The following is a 14,734-nucleotide window of genomic DNA, read 5'->3' on the forward strand; positions in this document are numbered from 1 at the left end:
AACTACTGTTATCATACTTCCCGCTTAAAAACACGGGAGTTTTAACACCGTTTTCAGAAGTTATCCGTTTATGCTTTAATCAAATGGGGTTCGTTTATATGGTTGAAAAAAATAAACATAGCAAATACGCACAAATGTGTCCTTTTTTAATAAGTTGCATTAGCTTAATCAGTCATACCACCGTTGAAATGTCGCTCTAACAGTTCCTTTCTTCGCAACTGCCTGGCTATGTCTTTTCCCGTTCAATTTTAGGTTATCCACAAATATATATTTTTTGGTTTTCAGTTCACTCAATCATTAATTCATCAGTATCAAAATCATTTATATTATTTTGTGCTATTCGCACCCAGCTAAATATATATATTTGTTACCGATAAGATACCACACTTGGTTGTTGAAACACTTAGTCTCTTCCCCATATTTTAACCTTCAGATTCCATTAGGTGCTTTTGCAATATCTTTCACACGCGTGTGACCTAGTCATTGTTATACCTTTCAAAAGGACAGGAGGAAATGACTCATCTGCTACAGTTTGCTCAGTAGTATTGAGGTTGGGTTTCCTTGCTTCCCTTATAATCGTTTTTTTTGATACATTTTACTGTTTCTTGTCCTGTATATGTTTCTTTTTTAATGTTTGTGCTTTCTGCTTCATACGCTTGATAATTCTGACCTGGTTTTCATGTATTCCAGTTCCTTTCTTAATTTTCTGCATAGCCTTTATTACTGAATTCGAGCTCTTCAATCATCGCATACCGTTTTAGTTGTCCATATACACACTCTCTGACAAAGGTAGTTGCAAGTTAGTTGTTGATTCTCAGTCATACCCGCTGCGCGTAGTAATAACCTTATGCAGGAATTGTAGGCTAATATATAGATGTAAGTAATGGTGTTAGCAGAAGATGAATGTAAGTAGTGCGGGGTACAGCGTTGCATGTCTTCTCTGATCGACGCCATTGCCCCTTTGTGTACTTCCCCCCGAAGAGGAACCTTCATCCGCATCGGTTGTTATCACCTCCGAGGGCCTGCTCACTTCAGGTTTGGGAGCTCCGCCCCGCATGGCCGACACTACGTAGTCATCATCCCGTCCTGACACTTGCCGCCGCGAAATCTCATCTTCATTCTCATCCATCAAATGTTTCCCCACAGCTTTCACTCCTTCCCTCCTTTCTCCCCCAGCAACTGAAGGCGCACTCTGTTGCTCCGTTGCGTGACGGCCGTCGTGTTGTGTCGCTAGCTCGACCGACATTCCCTTTCTCTTTTCCGCATCCCTGTTTTGTTCTTCTCCTACACGTGCGGGTCCTTGTGCTGTTTCACTGGCCCGTCCGCCACCGGCCCCTTGCGACAGCGCTTGTCCCACCGAATTTAGGGCGTTGGTAGACGACCCTCCGCCACTGCTCTGACCAGTTCTGCCCTCTGTGTTATCAGCTCGTCGTCCCCCGCCGCGACGAGAATCGCCATTGGGAAACGAAGACCTGTGAGAGGGAGAACTTGAACTGGCAGCTTCGGCTGGCTGTGCCGGCCGATTTGGACTACCGGCTTCGACAACCGGTTTCGTTTGGCTCCGCTCAGAAGTGGCAGGTGAAGCTGCGGATGTCACTCCACTTGCCGTGGGGCGAACCTGTGAATCAACCGATTTACAATCGTCATATCCAGGAGGAGCGAAATACGTGTTGCACCTGCTGCGTCCCAGCGAAACCTGCACTTCACTTGATAATACAGTATAGGGCGTACTTGCTCTTAGGGTTAAAAGTAGTGTCACCGCAATTTTGAACATCGTTTTCCTTAAGCTGTTGTCTCTTTTTTTTAAAAAAAAAAGACACGAAATATAACAAAAACGAAAAAAAATAGTCTCCACAGAAGAAATTACACAATTGGGGAAAAAACTCTTCTATAATCAGTTAACAAATAAAACTTTTGATCTACCGGCATCGATACATAGACTTCTTAGGCCTTTCTGGTAAATAAAGAAACGGACAATACATAAAAAAAAAACATTATTCTTACACGCAACTACAGTTGTAACAATAAAACAAACGCAACGATATACCCCACTATCACATATAGCAATCATAACAATATTATGGGTGACTCTTCTTTCGCTGTATCAAAGCCCTCCAACCTTTTTGTAAAAGCCGTTTCAAGCGTACAGAGGGAAAGGAAATACATTATGGAGCCAAAACTGCTAAGCCTAACGCAAATAAATTATTACTGAAAAAGGTATCATATTTTTTTAGATGCAACGTTGAAGCTGGAGACAAACACACAGAAATCTGTGTTTCTTAACTGTTTCAAATATGAAAGACACTCGCATCGGTTATTCTTGTTTTATTTTCCCGTTCATTGGGGTTCTGATTCGGCACGTTCAGTGCCGCCACCCTCACCAACAAACTGTTTTCACTGGATTAATCCCATGGTTTGATAATCAAGCCGCTTCCCGTCACTGCCCTCCATTTCATTTTTTCTCCACTGGTGCTCAGCTCTCGGGCTTTGGTGCCGCAGTCACCATGTCAATAAACTCATCTAACGGCACCTTTCTGAACGTTACACACACCGACGACTGTTTTGTTAGCATCTCTTTGTGTTATTCTCAGTGAATGATGTTTCCCGCTTACTATCATCCCAGGTTTTATCTGCGTCAAAGGGGAGATGGTGTACTTGTCTGTTTATTCCAAACTCCTTTTGTTGAGGAGCCGACCCATAATATGTGCAGTGCTACTGTGATGCGATAATTCCATTGTTGAAACGTCTTCGATGTCATGCACGGCTTATGTCATTTTCAAAACATGAACCATCGAGGCTGATTGGACCACTTACTTCAGCAGTCCAAACTCTTTAATTCTCAGTCACGCAACCGACCTGTGACCAGCTTAATCACTGAGAAAACCACTCCGTTGATGAACACTTAAAAGAAAAAAAAGATTCTAATGCCTGGGATACTCTCAGATCCCTTTCACACATGTCCTGTGATAATACCGGCGATGAGAGTGACAACGGTCTCTGGAACACCATCTGCGTCACTTTCGCACTATTAGCTGCGGCACAATTCACCTTCACTAGAGTTTTCCCTCCAACAAGAAGCTATCTAGTTGAGTTAATCCTGGGTCAACGGTGGCTCCTTCAGAACGAGGGTGATGCGTCCATGACCCGCAAAAGCAGATGCTCACATACAATCCACTAGCGCCACTTTTGCACGGGTGACATTCCCTCGAGCTTGGTGCAAGCCACCGCTTGCTCGAAAGAGCTGACGGCAAACCTCCACAAGAGCAAATATGGCTGTTGCGCACAGGGTTGCTGCAGCGCGCGTTCTTTCCTTCTGACGACAGCCCTTTCGTTGAGTTTCTACGTTCCAACGGTCACAGCGACAAGTTAATACAACTCGACATTATTAGTCGATTTTTCTAGGGAATGAAAAAGCAGTTTTCCTTCAGTGAAAGCATTTTTCAGCATTCTTCTCTAGACGAAGTTCATCGATTACGAAGATAAGTCAGCTTTTGCGCAGCATCTTTGCTTAGCTCCTTCCGCTTTCAGAACCAAGCCTCACCTTCATCAGTTGGCGGGAAGCTCCCCAAACCACTTCTGCTAACTCAGGGTGTGCAAACGGTTAAAATGGTCAGTCATCGGCTCCTGGAATGTTCACTGGCTGGCCCGTCCGTGTGTTTTGGATCCCTTTTCTTTACATTTCCGTTAAGTGGCGCATCCGCAGGTGCTTTGACATGAGTCCTCCCATGCGCAGCCCAAGTTGAGGTTGGCGGCAGACGCGGTGCGACAACTAACTTGGAAGAGTTTTTTTTTTCTGGCCACAACAAGCGGCACCCTAGGTTTCTCTATTTACGTTCGCCGAACTATCTCAAGAAACCCCCACCGCTCGTCCTTTTTGCAAAGTTTGCACCCGTTTACTTCATTTTCAGCCGTGATCAGCCCTCCGTTTTTGCGGGCACTGCCATATCTTTGTTTTCAGCAGCATCTTGGACATCCCTGTGTCACGAACGGCAAGTGTATTGGCGCCCTTGGACTCATCCGCTCCCTTACTCAGGCTTTTTAGGCTCCCGACGATGTTCAGGTGGCATGTTGTTTCCGAAAAGTTAGCCGATCCACCCCTTTTCCCAAAAAACCCGGGTAACACGGAACTCACAGTGCGCGGAGCCTTCCATGTTGCTCGGTACCGCCGCACCGAAGGCGATCCGCCTTTTGAATGCTGTTGGAGGTCTTCGCTGCTTTCGAGTTGGTAGCGCCGCATCCTTTAAGGCTGGTAGTGGCGGGGTGTGGGCGCTCATTTTCAGTTTATGCGTCGGGTTTGAGCTCTGTCACCAGCGACTGCAAAGTCGCCCTCAAGCTATAAGTGCGATGTCAGGATTTCAACCTTAGTTCTCAGGTGCTCAGAAGCCCTGGTTAGCTTGGTGTGAATACGCATCTGCCCTAATAATCGTTGGGCACTAGGTCTAGTTCACTTGCTCCCAACCGTTCCGTGCTTGTATCAGGGGTTGTCCGAAAGCGTTCTGGGGCCGCGGTGGGCCAATTGCTGCTTGCGGGCGCGGATGTAGCAGTCGTGCCTTTCAAAGTTTCCGTTACTTTCGGGTCTCCGGCGGCCCCGTACCGTGCTGAACGAGCGTCGACACTCTGCGAACTTTCATTTTAGAACGGAGAACGTTAACGAGTTCTTGGCCATGGCGAACGGGGCGCGTATTTTCCTTAAACTCCATCCGCTTCTGCTTCGGGATGAAAGAAAGTTGCGTTGTTGCGGCCGAGCGCGTTGACGATTGGTGATGTCTATTCATCCGAGGCGTCGCCTGAAGTCGCGAAGGAGCGGCGAATGTTTTTTCCTTGGCATCCTAGCTAAGATTCGAAAGTTTTGACAGGCACCAGACGCGGGTTAAGGCTTGCACGTGCATAAGCTTCGCGGAAAAATCGGGCTTCGACATTTCACTGCAAACCGACAGGCACATGGCACGCAAAATTTTTGGTTTTTGCTGCACTAAAAACTAGACATTAGCGATGCAGTGTGGTATTCGGGAGCGTTGCTTGAACCTATAAGTACCCATGTGAAGGTGTTTGTGTGCCAACAGTTCCACTCTTGCGATGTGTTGAACCCGTTGTTTTGGAAAATAGATGGGCTGTTATTTCACTGAATTTCCGGCATGTTGTTTTGGTTTCTATTTGCGATGAACCCTACGGTTGCAATACCAGGTGGGATTCTGCTGCTAAGATGAGTACTACTTGCCAGGTCTGTATGTTTCAGTACCTCAATTCTTTCTCCAGGAAGGATTTGGAAGCAATGAGAGCAAGTTATCTTTAACGACCTTAATGCTTTAATTTTATTCACTTGCATGCGCATGGGTGATTGGAGATATGTGCACAGTGTCACATGTTAACTTTATCGCCGCGGCAAAGGGGTTTGTGAGCACAGGTGTGTTGCAGATAACTGTGTGCATGGACGTAGCTCAGCACACGGATATTCATATTTATGGTCCAAAAAAAGATGCAGCACATACAGGGAATAATTTGAAACATCAAACCTCAAATACATGAAATTGCCACATCGCATAACTGTGATGGGTTTGTGACTGCATGGTTGAAAAAAGGGACTTATACAACCAACCAACAGTAGTGCCATGAACACTGCGCTGTATGTGTGCTCGTGAAGGAAGGAATACATTTCTCCATTTACCATGCCACCGCGGAACAGAGAAAAGTTACCTCAAAAAAGTAAAAGAGATAGCACCCACCTGTTTATGTCTGATTATTTCAAGGAAAGAAACTGCCGTCGAAGTGATTTGAACAGCTGTGGACGTCATTTTACCAACCGCGCACGCAATAGTTATAATGAGAGCATCCGAACCTGTTCTATGATCCATATGATCTATGCACCAGTTTGACAGAAAAGTGAGGACGAGTTCTCAGGGAGCCAGCAGTAAATGCGTTTTAGTTCCACTATATCCGGACACCCCTGCTAGCGGCCGCATCTCTCTCTCTCTCTCTCTCGACCGCTGCAGTATTCGCACAACTCCCGTGGGCAACTCATACTCTGTAAAACCTCAATCACGCTAATTTACAATGAACATCAAGGTGGGACACGTGTGTTTGCTTACTCGTTTTTCACGGAACCGTACAATGCTGAAGTTCCGTATCAAGTGAAAATTGTAGCCTTCATGCATTTTTGAATCAACGTGAAAAACGAAATCTGAGGAAGAGGTGATGGTGATTTTAAAAAAATGTGATACGGAATCTTATCCCTCTTTGTACATGTAAAATCAATATGGCATGCATAATGTTAGCGATGGGAAGGCCACAGAAACGCAATCAAGATTATGATTTTCTTCACTTTTTCTTGTCTATGGAACACCTTTGATGCAGCGCAGAGGTAGGTTGCGGCTGAGGTGATTATATTGGGGAAATACAGTGTGTTATGCAGACACTTGAGATAAATACTGAATCATTTCATGACTTTCCATTCCAGATTTGCTTGGCAAACATTATTTTGGATGTCAGTATTTACCGCCATCCTGTGTTGAGTTACCACAAGCGGGTTAATATTGCGATTACCCCTTACGCGTTTCTGTGATCTCATGCTCGCCATAATCGAAATTTGTCCGCTCTTGCAGCTTTAATCCCACTAAGTAAGTTTGGATGCCATTATTGAGGCAATGGGTTGCAGCTTACGGCTAGTTGCCTTCTATATATGTTAGCATTTCTTGGTTAGGTTTGTAAATGATGATTAGTAACACATCCATTGGAATGGATGTTTTTTACCGCCTCCCCTTATTTGTTTTGTTTCAAGCGGCAGGAGAAGGCAGTTAAGATTGTTACTTTGCTGTAAAGACATTCTCCTGTCCGCTAGCACCAATATATGTTTAGCGTTTGACATGTATTCAACCTATCCCAAAGGTAACTGATTAGTGATGTGCCATTGAGCGCGACTGTCCGCCGTCCCCGGTGTTCGTTTGGTAAATCGTGTATGTGCACATTACCGTGTTTTTGGTTTGTTGTTTTGGCGCAGCGTCTCACCCACGAGTCGAAATGTAGCGGTCGTATCGCCCTCGGTTGGCAATGACACTGGAATGCAACATGCCGCAGGTATCCCGACAGCTGTTCTCGTTGCTTTGAAACTCTGTGCAACTCACAAGCGAATTCGTTGGACAATGTAACCAATCTGATTCAATGAATTTCTGCTGGTTGCTAAAAAAAAATGACAGCCACTTGTAGGTGCAGTAAATTGTGTTCCGATCATTACATGCTGCCCACACTAGTTGTTTGGTGGATGCAGCTATGTGTAAGCCAATGTGAAGCAATGCTAAGTTTTGCAAATGATGAAAACATTTGTGGAGTATTCGGACACGTGGTTGTTTTGGCACGATGACCTGAAGCAGTTTCAATGGGCAAACAAATTGTATCATCCAAACAAGTGGTATGCATCATATGTTTTAAGAGGCGATGCACTTAAGGTATCGGTCTCCAGCGTTTTGTTCAACATGAGATTAACATCACTTCCAGTGAGCGAATAGCGAGGAAACAGACGGGTCTGTAGGCTTTATAAGTGTGCTTTTGTGTGTGCATTACATGCTGCATCTTATTCAACTGACTCCACTAATGGTCTATACGTTTGAAGGTTTTTTGATTGGCATTACGAAGTTGGTGAACACACCCTATATACCGTTGTGTGGGACACACTAATGTTTTATTATTTATTAAGCTTCCTTAATGCAAAAGTACGTGAAGAATTTTTAGAATCATAATCCTCCATCATTGTATCCGCTAGTATTGCCATCGTTATCATTGTTTATTCATCCATCCTCACGTATAAAGTGAAGGTTTATGAAAAACGTCTTTTCAACCGTTATAGCGTTTTTTTTCTTTTAATCGGGCCTCTCGGAGGGTGTGTTCTTAGAAGGTGTGTAAATCATGCAATCCACCTCAAGTAACTGAGAGGTGAAAATCATATGTGCCATACGCTTTTCGTGGCTTCCTGTTCTTGATTTCCTGCTGAGGAGTTGGGTTTATTAATGAATTTGCCGATGATAAATGTGATCTTACCCTTTGTTCTGATTTGTTTCCATTATTTTTACACAAGAACTAAGTAGCGGTGGTTTAAAATTCCTAGAGGACTTCATTCTGTGCACAGAGGTGTGCGGGAGCTATGAAGTAGGATGTCCGGCGTGGCTTCAACAGCTGCAAAAAATATGAACGTTTGGGACTTCCAAATATTAAGGGAGTAGATGGAGTGTGGTGAATAAATTGTGTGGGACATTTGTATATGGACTCTCGATTCTCACCTACATTTTGCACAATGTTGCCCCGCATATATATTCCCTGAAAGGCGGCCGTATTGGTGTAGCGTAATGCGAAATGTGATTGTGTACCCTGATGACCTGGCTGGTGAGCGTTTAAAGATGTTAAATTTTAATGAGGATAATTCAGTCACGGTGAAGGTTGTAGCATTACGGAAACTTTTGAGATACAAGTTGCTATGTGTGGAAGTGAAGCGTCTCTGGAAGGATGCTGAGACTGAGGTGACTGAAACATCCCGCAACGGATGAAACTGATGTTATCAGGCTTGGTGATTGTGCAGCTAGAGAAAAGTACAAACAGAGCGTAGCGTGGAGGTTTATGACAGTTGTCGATGTTCTCAGGTCGGAAAACATCAGGCGCAAATTATCTCCTAGAAAAGAACGCATTCTATACACAATAGCAACAGCAAAATCTACCACAGTATTCTGGATAGTACCCTAGGCATATGGAGGAAATCCAGGGAGGGGTGGTGATGCATAAGCCTACGAATTATTTTCCCAATCCGCGTCTTTCCAAAAGATATACAAGGTGAAAACCGTGCGTGGCTAATCCCGGAGGAACGTGGGGGAAAACATCAAGGTTGATTGAGCAAATATACTGCAATGTATTAATATCTTCTGCCACAGACGACATAGAATTTGATTGCATGTGTACCTTAACACCAAAGGCACATAGATTTCATCACACGTTGTTCGTTGGCAGCTGTGATGACGTTTTTGTGAATGTAACAGGAAACTTCCAACAACGTGAAACAGTATGAAAGGGAAGGCTGTAAGGACAAGTTGAGCTGATACCGAAAGACCATTCACGACTTTGCAAGTGGGAATAATGTAATGTATCAAATACGCGATGACCCCGTAGCACATATGGAGGAGAAAAATGTGGTTGAAGCACGATTTCGCACACGAAAAAAAAAAAGTGATGTGTTGCACCGAGTTTATCCGAATGGCAGTCGGAAGAGAGTGGTTTGTAGCAACCGGAATAAGGAAAGATAGTATGAAATTGTAAGGTAGCTGTGGCGACCCAAACATCAACGAACCAGCGGACACGAATAACTGATCGCTTCTGCAGGTGCCACCGTACAACATCGCACTGTTCCACGGCGGAGCTAAAACAACAACAACAACAACGAGACGCTTCTGGAAAATTTATCCATAAACAGGTCTCGCTACAAAAGTGAATATAACTTATTATGGAGACAATAAAGGATACATTCTGAATGGGATACTTCTTCAAGGATATTCATGATTTTAGGGTTTGGTGGCAACCACATGGAGGAGAGGATAGGAACCCTGAGGTATTCCCTGTTATCGTGTTGCTGTGGAAGGGATTCCGACGGCACGTAATGGGCATGGGAAATGTTGCAAGCGCATGACTACCACAGCCTCCACTGGGCTACCAGCATTAGTGAGCGACAAGCAAAAATTCACTTCAGGCATATCACTTTGCGCTTATACCTCACACTGTCATATGCGAAATTGAGATGTGGTACTATGAGGCGAAAATAAAAAGAGCAAGAGTCACAGCAAGGTAGAGCGTGTCGTATTCTGTCTGGAACTCTCAGCTAACTCATGGTATTTACACTAAGAAATCACTTAGCCGCAGGAAGTCCAGAACACAACTGGTGGTGGCACCTAAACTACTGCCTGAGCGACTCTCCAAAGTCCTACACATATAATAATATCAGTTGACCGTGCACAAATTAGAAGAGAGATGCATATGATACTGCTAAATGCATCACTGTCGTCCACACGAGGAGGTGAACACGGAGAGACAGAGAAGAATAGAAATCAATGATATCTTTGCGAAATCAACAATTTGTACGATATGCGGCGTTGCGCCTAAAAGTGCTTGTGGAATTACTTCAGATTATACTGTGCTGACACACGGTAGTCAAATCTGTGAATATTTCCCCTCGAATCGATGCTACTGATAATCATGGGGAAGACCGAATAAATGTAGAATTTACACATTTATATTATGCGGAAAAGGTAGACCCCAGAATACATTGTGGACCAAAGCACTGCTCTGAATCGTTGCTAGTGCTTACGGAGCAAGAAAATCAAATGGGTATGTTGGTTCAATGCGAAGCACAGTAATATGGAACTAACGAAAAATATAGGTTGCAATAACGGCACCACTACATTCAGTTGCGAAGTGAAATAGAGGATCGGTGGTTCCAGGTTGAGTCCAGAAGAATTCCTAGCGATACAGCAGGAGCTGACACACAACAGTACGGTGCTCCCAAGATACATTAACAACGGTAAAGGAATGTGTGATACCGGCGAAAAAGACAGGCAATGAAATGCAAAAATGCGGAGCAACGACATGCTCAACTCTCCCAGGATATGAGAGGAATACAGTAACGTGTTCACTACAAGGCACACGCTTTAGCTTCTTAACAGAATTGTTGGGAGAGTTAACTTCATGCGTAAGAGCCCGATATAGCGAAAAACAGCCTACAGAGCGGCATCGGCACCGGACATCGACAAACAGTTGCAAGATACGACAGGGTATCGCTTGGGATAACGCTGCTGGAAAAAGAGTGGAGCATTTGGTAACCACAATAGTAGCAGAAATGTGCACTGACAAGCAGAATAGCGGTTCGCTTCAAGAATATGGAGGCTGTGGGCCTTTTCATAAAATGTCAAAATTCGACAATATCGTTACGGGGTTATCCTTGAAGTGTTGAAACTGCATTTTGTGTACCCAGGATGTGGCAAAGAGTGCTTTGCGGTATCAAACATTTCCTTGGGTAAAGGCGCCCCGCGTGTAATCCACGGGATCGAGGAAACTACTCACCCTGGTGAGTGGGAAGAGAATCCGTATAATAAGTTAATGTGTCCGGACGTTAAAAGTCTCCACTGTTACTGTTAGCTTGGGGCGTGTGACGTTAAAAAATTGTGTTAAGATATCCTATTTCTTATGTACGATCAAGAATGTCATCGCTGGCACTGGTGTTTCCCTGTCGCTACAAGAGCATGACACTTCAAGAGATGCAAGTGGTTCACTTACTGTCGAATTTCCGAATTTGGTTCTTATAAGGAAACGCAAGAGCTCTCTTGACTAAAAGCCACTGGAGCTGCTATCGCCCTGAGATATGGGACCTCTCAGAAAACCTAACAATGCTGTCAAAAAAAAAATTGTACGAATGGATCGGGGACTAGCTTTTGCATCCCTGCTGTGAAGGATTATGTTCGGTGTGTGTGCATCAACGTGCTGATGGAGTATCTCCCACCGTTTATGATGCCAAGAAAGAAAAAGAAAACCGGATACATATTATACAAGAGCTATAGTTTCCTTTAGTGTAACGCACCAAGAAGAAAAAGGATTTACAAACTGGAAGTGCCCCTGAGCGCGTTACGTATACAGTTTACTTTCAAATGAAGCTGGAGGCATTTTTTGTTGTTCGTGTTCTCCTTGTAAAAAGGTAATTAAAGGAGGTTTGATGAATATGTGGAAAAAAGTTACTGGGATTAATTGTGGGCGTGGCTTTGATGATGATGATGATGATGACACCCGTGTCCTGCGTAGAGCAAGACATAGTTAACGAGAATGAATTTAAAACATTATGCGAATTTGTCAGTTTAGCAGAATAAATGAGCTACTGGACAAAGTAAAAGAAAAATCTGAAGCGAACGTGGTCCCTCTGCAAAAAAGGGTTAAAGATATACTGTTTGGAACAGACATTGGTAATGCGAATAAAATGTCATGGCAACTATACAGGCAACTGGATTGTGGACAGGATAGTGGAACCACACATACCAAAGGGGGAAAAGCACTTGCAAGAGATATTGTTTGCTTATGCGAGGGAGAAGGCCGGCAAGCACCACCAGGTGGCCTTTGTTGCACTGGAAATGCCAATAAAATCAGATGTAGCGGATGGAATAATGCAGAAACTCGCGGAAGCACATGGAACGTCTTGAAAAATAAGTGCGCAGGTGGACGTGAAGAAACAGCGCCAACAAAGAGTGAATTTCAGGCGAGGAAAAAACAATTAAAGGGCCACATAAAAGAGCGAAGAGATGGTAAGGCAACCGAGCACCTCTACACCTACGGCGGAGGTAAGGGCAAAGGACTGCATACTTGCAATGGATCGGAATCAGACAATGACGGCATTTGTGTGATGTATCCAAGGGGATCTAACGAGGATAATGCAAGCGGTATTGAATGGCTTAAGAAGCTCGAAGATCTGGTAGGAGAAGTTGAAGATATGAACAAGGATGAAAGTGCAAGCGGAAGCACAAAACCAAGTACGGACGGGAAGCCAAGCATGGAAAAAAGCCAAAGCCAAGCACGGGGGAGAATTCACCAGCTAAGGGATCAGGGGGACCACAAAACGATGGAAAACAAAATACGCAAGCAACTACCAGCACTGAGACAGGTGCCACTACGGCAAGACCACCAGAAGAACAAAAGAGTTCTGTCAAAATTATTTCACAATCTCTATGGATACTTTTCGCTGTCTCTGTAAACTGTCCCACAGTTCGCCATTAATTTTTTTAAATCTTAATAAATAGAGACAAACAGCGAAGGTCAGAAAACAGAATGAAGGGGGCGAGGAGGTTATGTGTTTTCAAACCCATTTAAGAAACTTCCTAAAGTGAATAACATTGGTACACTAAAAGAAGGAGAATAACCCGCTTACACCTATGAGTAGCAATAAAAGTTTAGCACAGGAAAAGTAACGGGCGGTTAAACGAAAATGAATGCCGAGTATACTTTTTGACTTCAGGGATTGACCGAATAGAGATATTGATATTGTTGTTACGAAATCTGGTAAAACAAAGGGGGTAAACGAATTCCCTTACATGCCCGCAAACACTAAGCCTTAAGGCGATTATAATTGAGTTAATTGAAATATGGGACCGAAGTGGCAGGACTTAATTTTGGAAACTTGATAGGAGCTTTTGGGTAGGGAACGCAAAAAGATAGTTATATATATAAGAAATTATTGAAACTACGGTCCAATCCAATCTAGTTTGTATGGCGATAAAACCGCCTACAAGTGGTGAAGGAAGTGCCAACAGAAGGATTCACGAACTTCGATCAAGTCTCTAAGAAAAATACCAAAAGAACTAGATGTATGGTATTTCATTTAATTGGTAAGAAAGTGGAGCCACCAAAAGACATATTGTCTAAGTTGGTTTTTATTTTGTGTAACCCCGAAGTTTAAGGTATATGGAAAGTTGGGAATCATGCAAGGCAGCTGAGGAGCGTTAAAAAGGATTGTAGGTGAGGGAGGCGCTGGAGTGATACATCAAAAATTAAGTTAAAAGGCGCTGAAGCCGATGGAAGGGACCGTAGTAACGTTTCAAACGCTTTTTTTTCACAGGAAGTAATCGGATGACGTATCGCATATTTTTTTGTATATACTCTAATTCCAAATCTAATTATAGTTGTTTACCACGTGGCATTCCTACATGTATTGGTCTCCTTATTCCTGGTAGTGTTTTGTATAATTTGTTCGTCAGAAACCTCGATGGAGAATAATGTTCACACATACAACGATCTCATTTTTGACGCTAAGATTGCTTGTGCCACGCGGAAAGTCGGAAGCTTCAATGCAAGCAACAGGCAAAAGCTATAAATGCGAGGGGTACTTGGACTCTTTCAGTAAGCACCACTGGTGGCCTTAGGGCATCGGCGCAACCCACCAGAACGGTGTGAACCAGCGTCTCCATCCAGCTACCTCAGCTCGTAACGGCCTCACACCAGGTGCAACCATGGTTAGCACTCCAATGCAACAAAAACGGTTGAGTGTTGAATCGAGTTCAACCTCAGAGAGAATTGGTCGGTTGGTACCCGACTCTGATGAAACCGTTCCTACAGTAAGCGCACAATCAAGTGATGCTGCGGGCGGAAGCTGGAGCGAAGATCCGATCGATCGGGTATCTGAAGACTCCCCAGTCTTGGAGTCGGCACCCTCGGAAGCTGGCTACAGAGAACATAAAGTGAGTCAAGAAGGGCAATAATTGGGAGTTGCAAAGCAAGAAAGCACAAAAAACGTCCGCTGAGAAGGTGGAAAAAGAGGAAATGCGGTTTCGGGAGTGAAAGTAGCAGGTCACAACAGTGGGCGCGTGGCGCGGCCGTCGCCACAGGGAGTGAGTTCGGGAACAGGTCAAAGCGATGCAGTGGGGATGGAAACAGACTTTGTAGATGTGTGAGAGTCCGCAGAAAACACTACACGAAGCTGTAACGGTCCGTGGCGTGGCGGACGTATGATGATTCTCTGCGGCGCTTCGTTTCATATGTTTCTACCACAAATTACTACGAAACCAATATATGCACTTAAAATCGTTCAACTGAGCAACAAGCGTCAAGTACAAAGACTGGTGAAAAATACGTAACTACCTTGCAGCAGTTATTACCAAAGGACTTGTTTGTTAAGTTCCATAGCGGCATCCAATGCGATGGATGAATAGCTCCAATACAGAAATAATTAACAAAC

General features: G+C 44.1%; 1 protein-coding gene and 3 pseudogenes across 1 annotated transcript, besides 2 other annotated features; 2 read left to right on the plus strand and 2 right to left on the minus strand.

Moving 5' to 3' along the window:
- Nucleotides 1-889: 889 nt before the first annotated feature.
- Nucleotides 890-1,774, minus strand: Tb11.17.0005 (annotated as a pseudogene).
- Nucleotides 1,775-5,959: 4,185 nt separating this feature from the next.
- Nucleotides 5,960-5,979: a microsatellite.
- Nucleotides 5,980-8,828: 2,849 nt separating this feature from the next.
- Tb11.17.0004 (hypothetical protein, conserved) lies at nucleotides 8,829-9,371 on the minus strand (the record flags this gene model as incomplete). Its single annotated transcript, XM_824677.1, has 1 exon — nucleotides 8,829-9,371. The coding sequence occupies one exon, from the start codon at nucleotides 9,369-9,371 to the stop codon at nucleotides 8,829-8,831; it is 543 nt and encodes a 180-aa protein (XP_829770.1).
- A 2,407-nt stretch (nucleotides 9,372-11,778) lies between these two features.
- Nucleotides 11,779-11,799: a microsatellite.
- Nucleotides 11,800-11,854: 55 nt separating this feature from the next.
- Tb11.17.0003 lies at nucleotides 11,855-12,780 on the plus strand (annotated as a pseudogene).
- A 995-nt stretch (nucleotides 12,781-13,775) lies between these two features.
- Nucleotides 13,776-14,450, plus strand: Tb11.17.0009 (annotated as a pseudogene).
- Nucleotides 14,451-14,734: the final 284 nt, after the last annotated feature.

The sequence above is a fragment of the Trypanosoma brucei genome (genome assembly GCF_000002445.2).
Source record: "Trypanosoma brucei brucei TREU927 chromosome 11 chr11_scaffold01 genomic scaffold, whole genome shotgun sequence".
Taxonomy (NCBI): domain Eukaryota; phylum Euglenozoa; class Kinetoplastea; order Trypanosomatida; family Trypanosomatidae; genus Trypanosoma; species Trypanosoma brucei.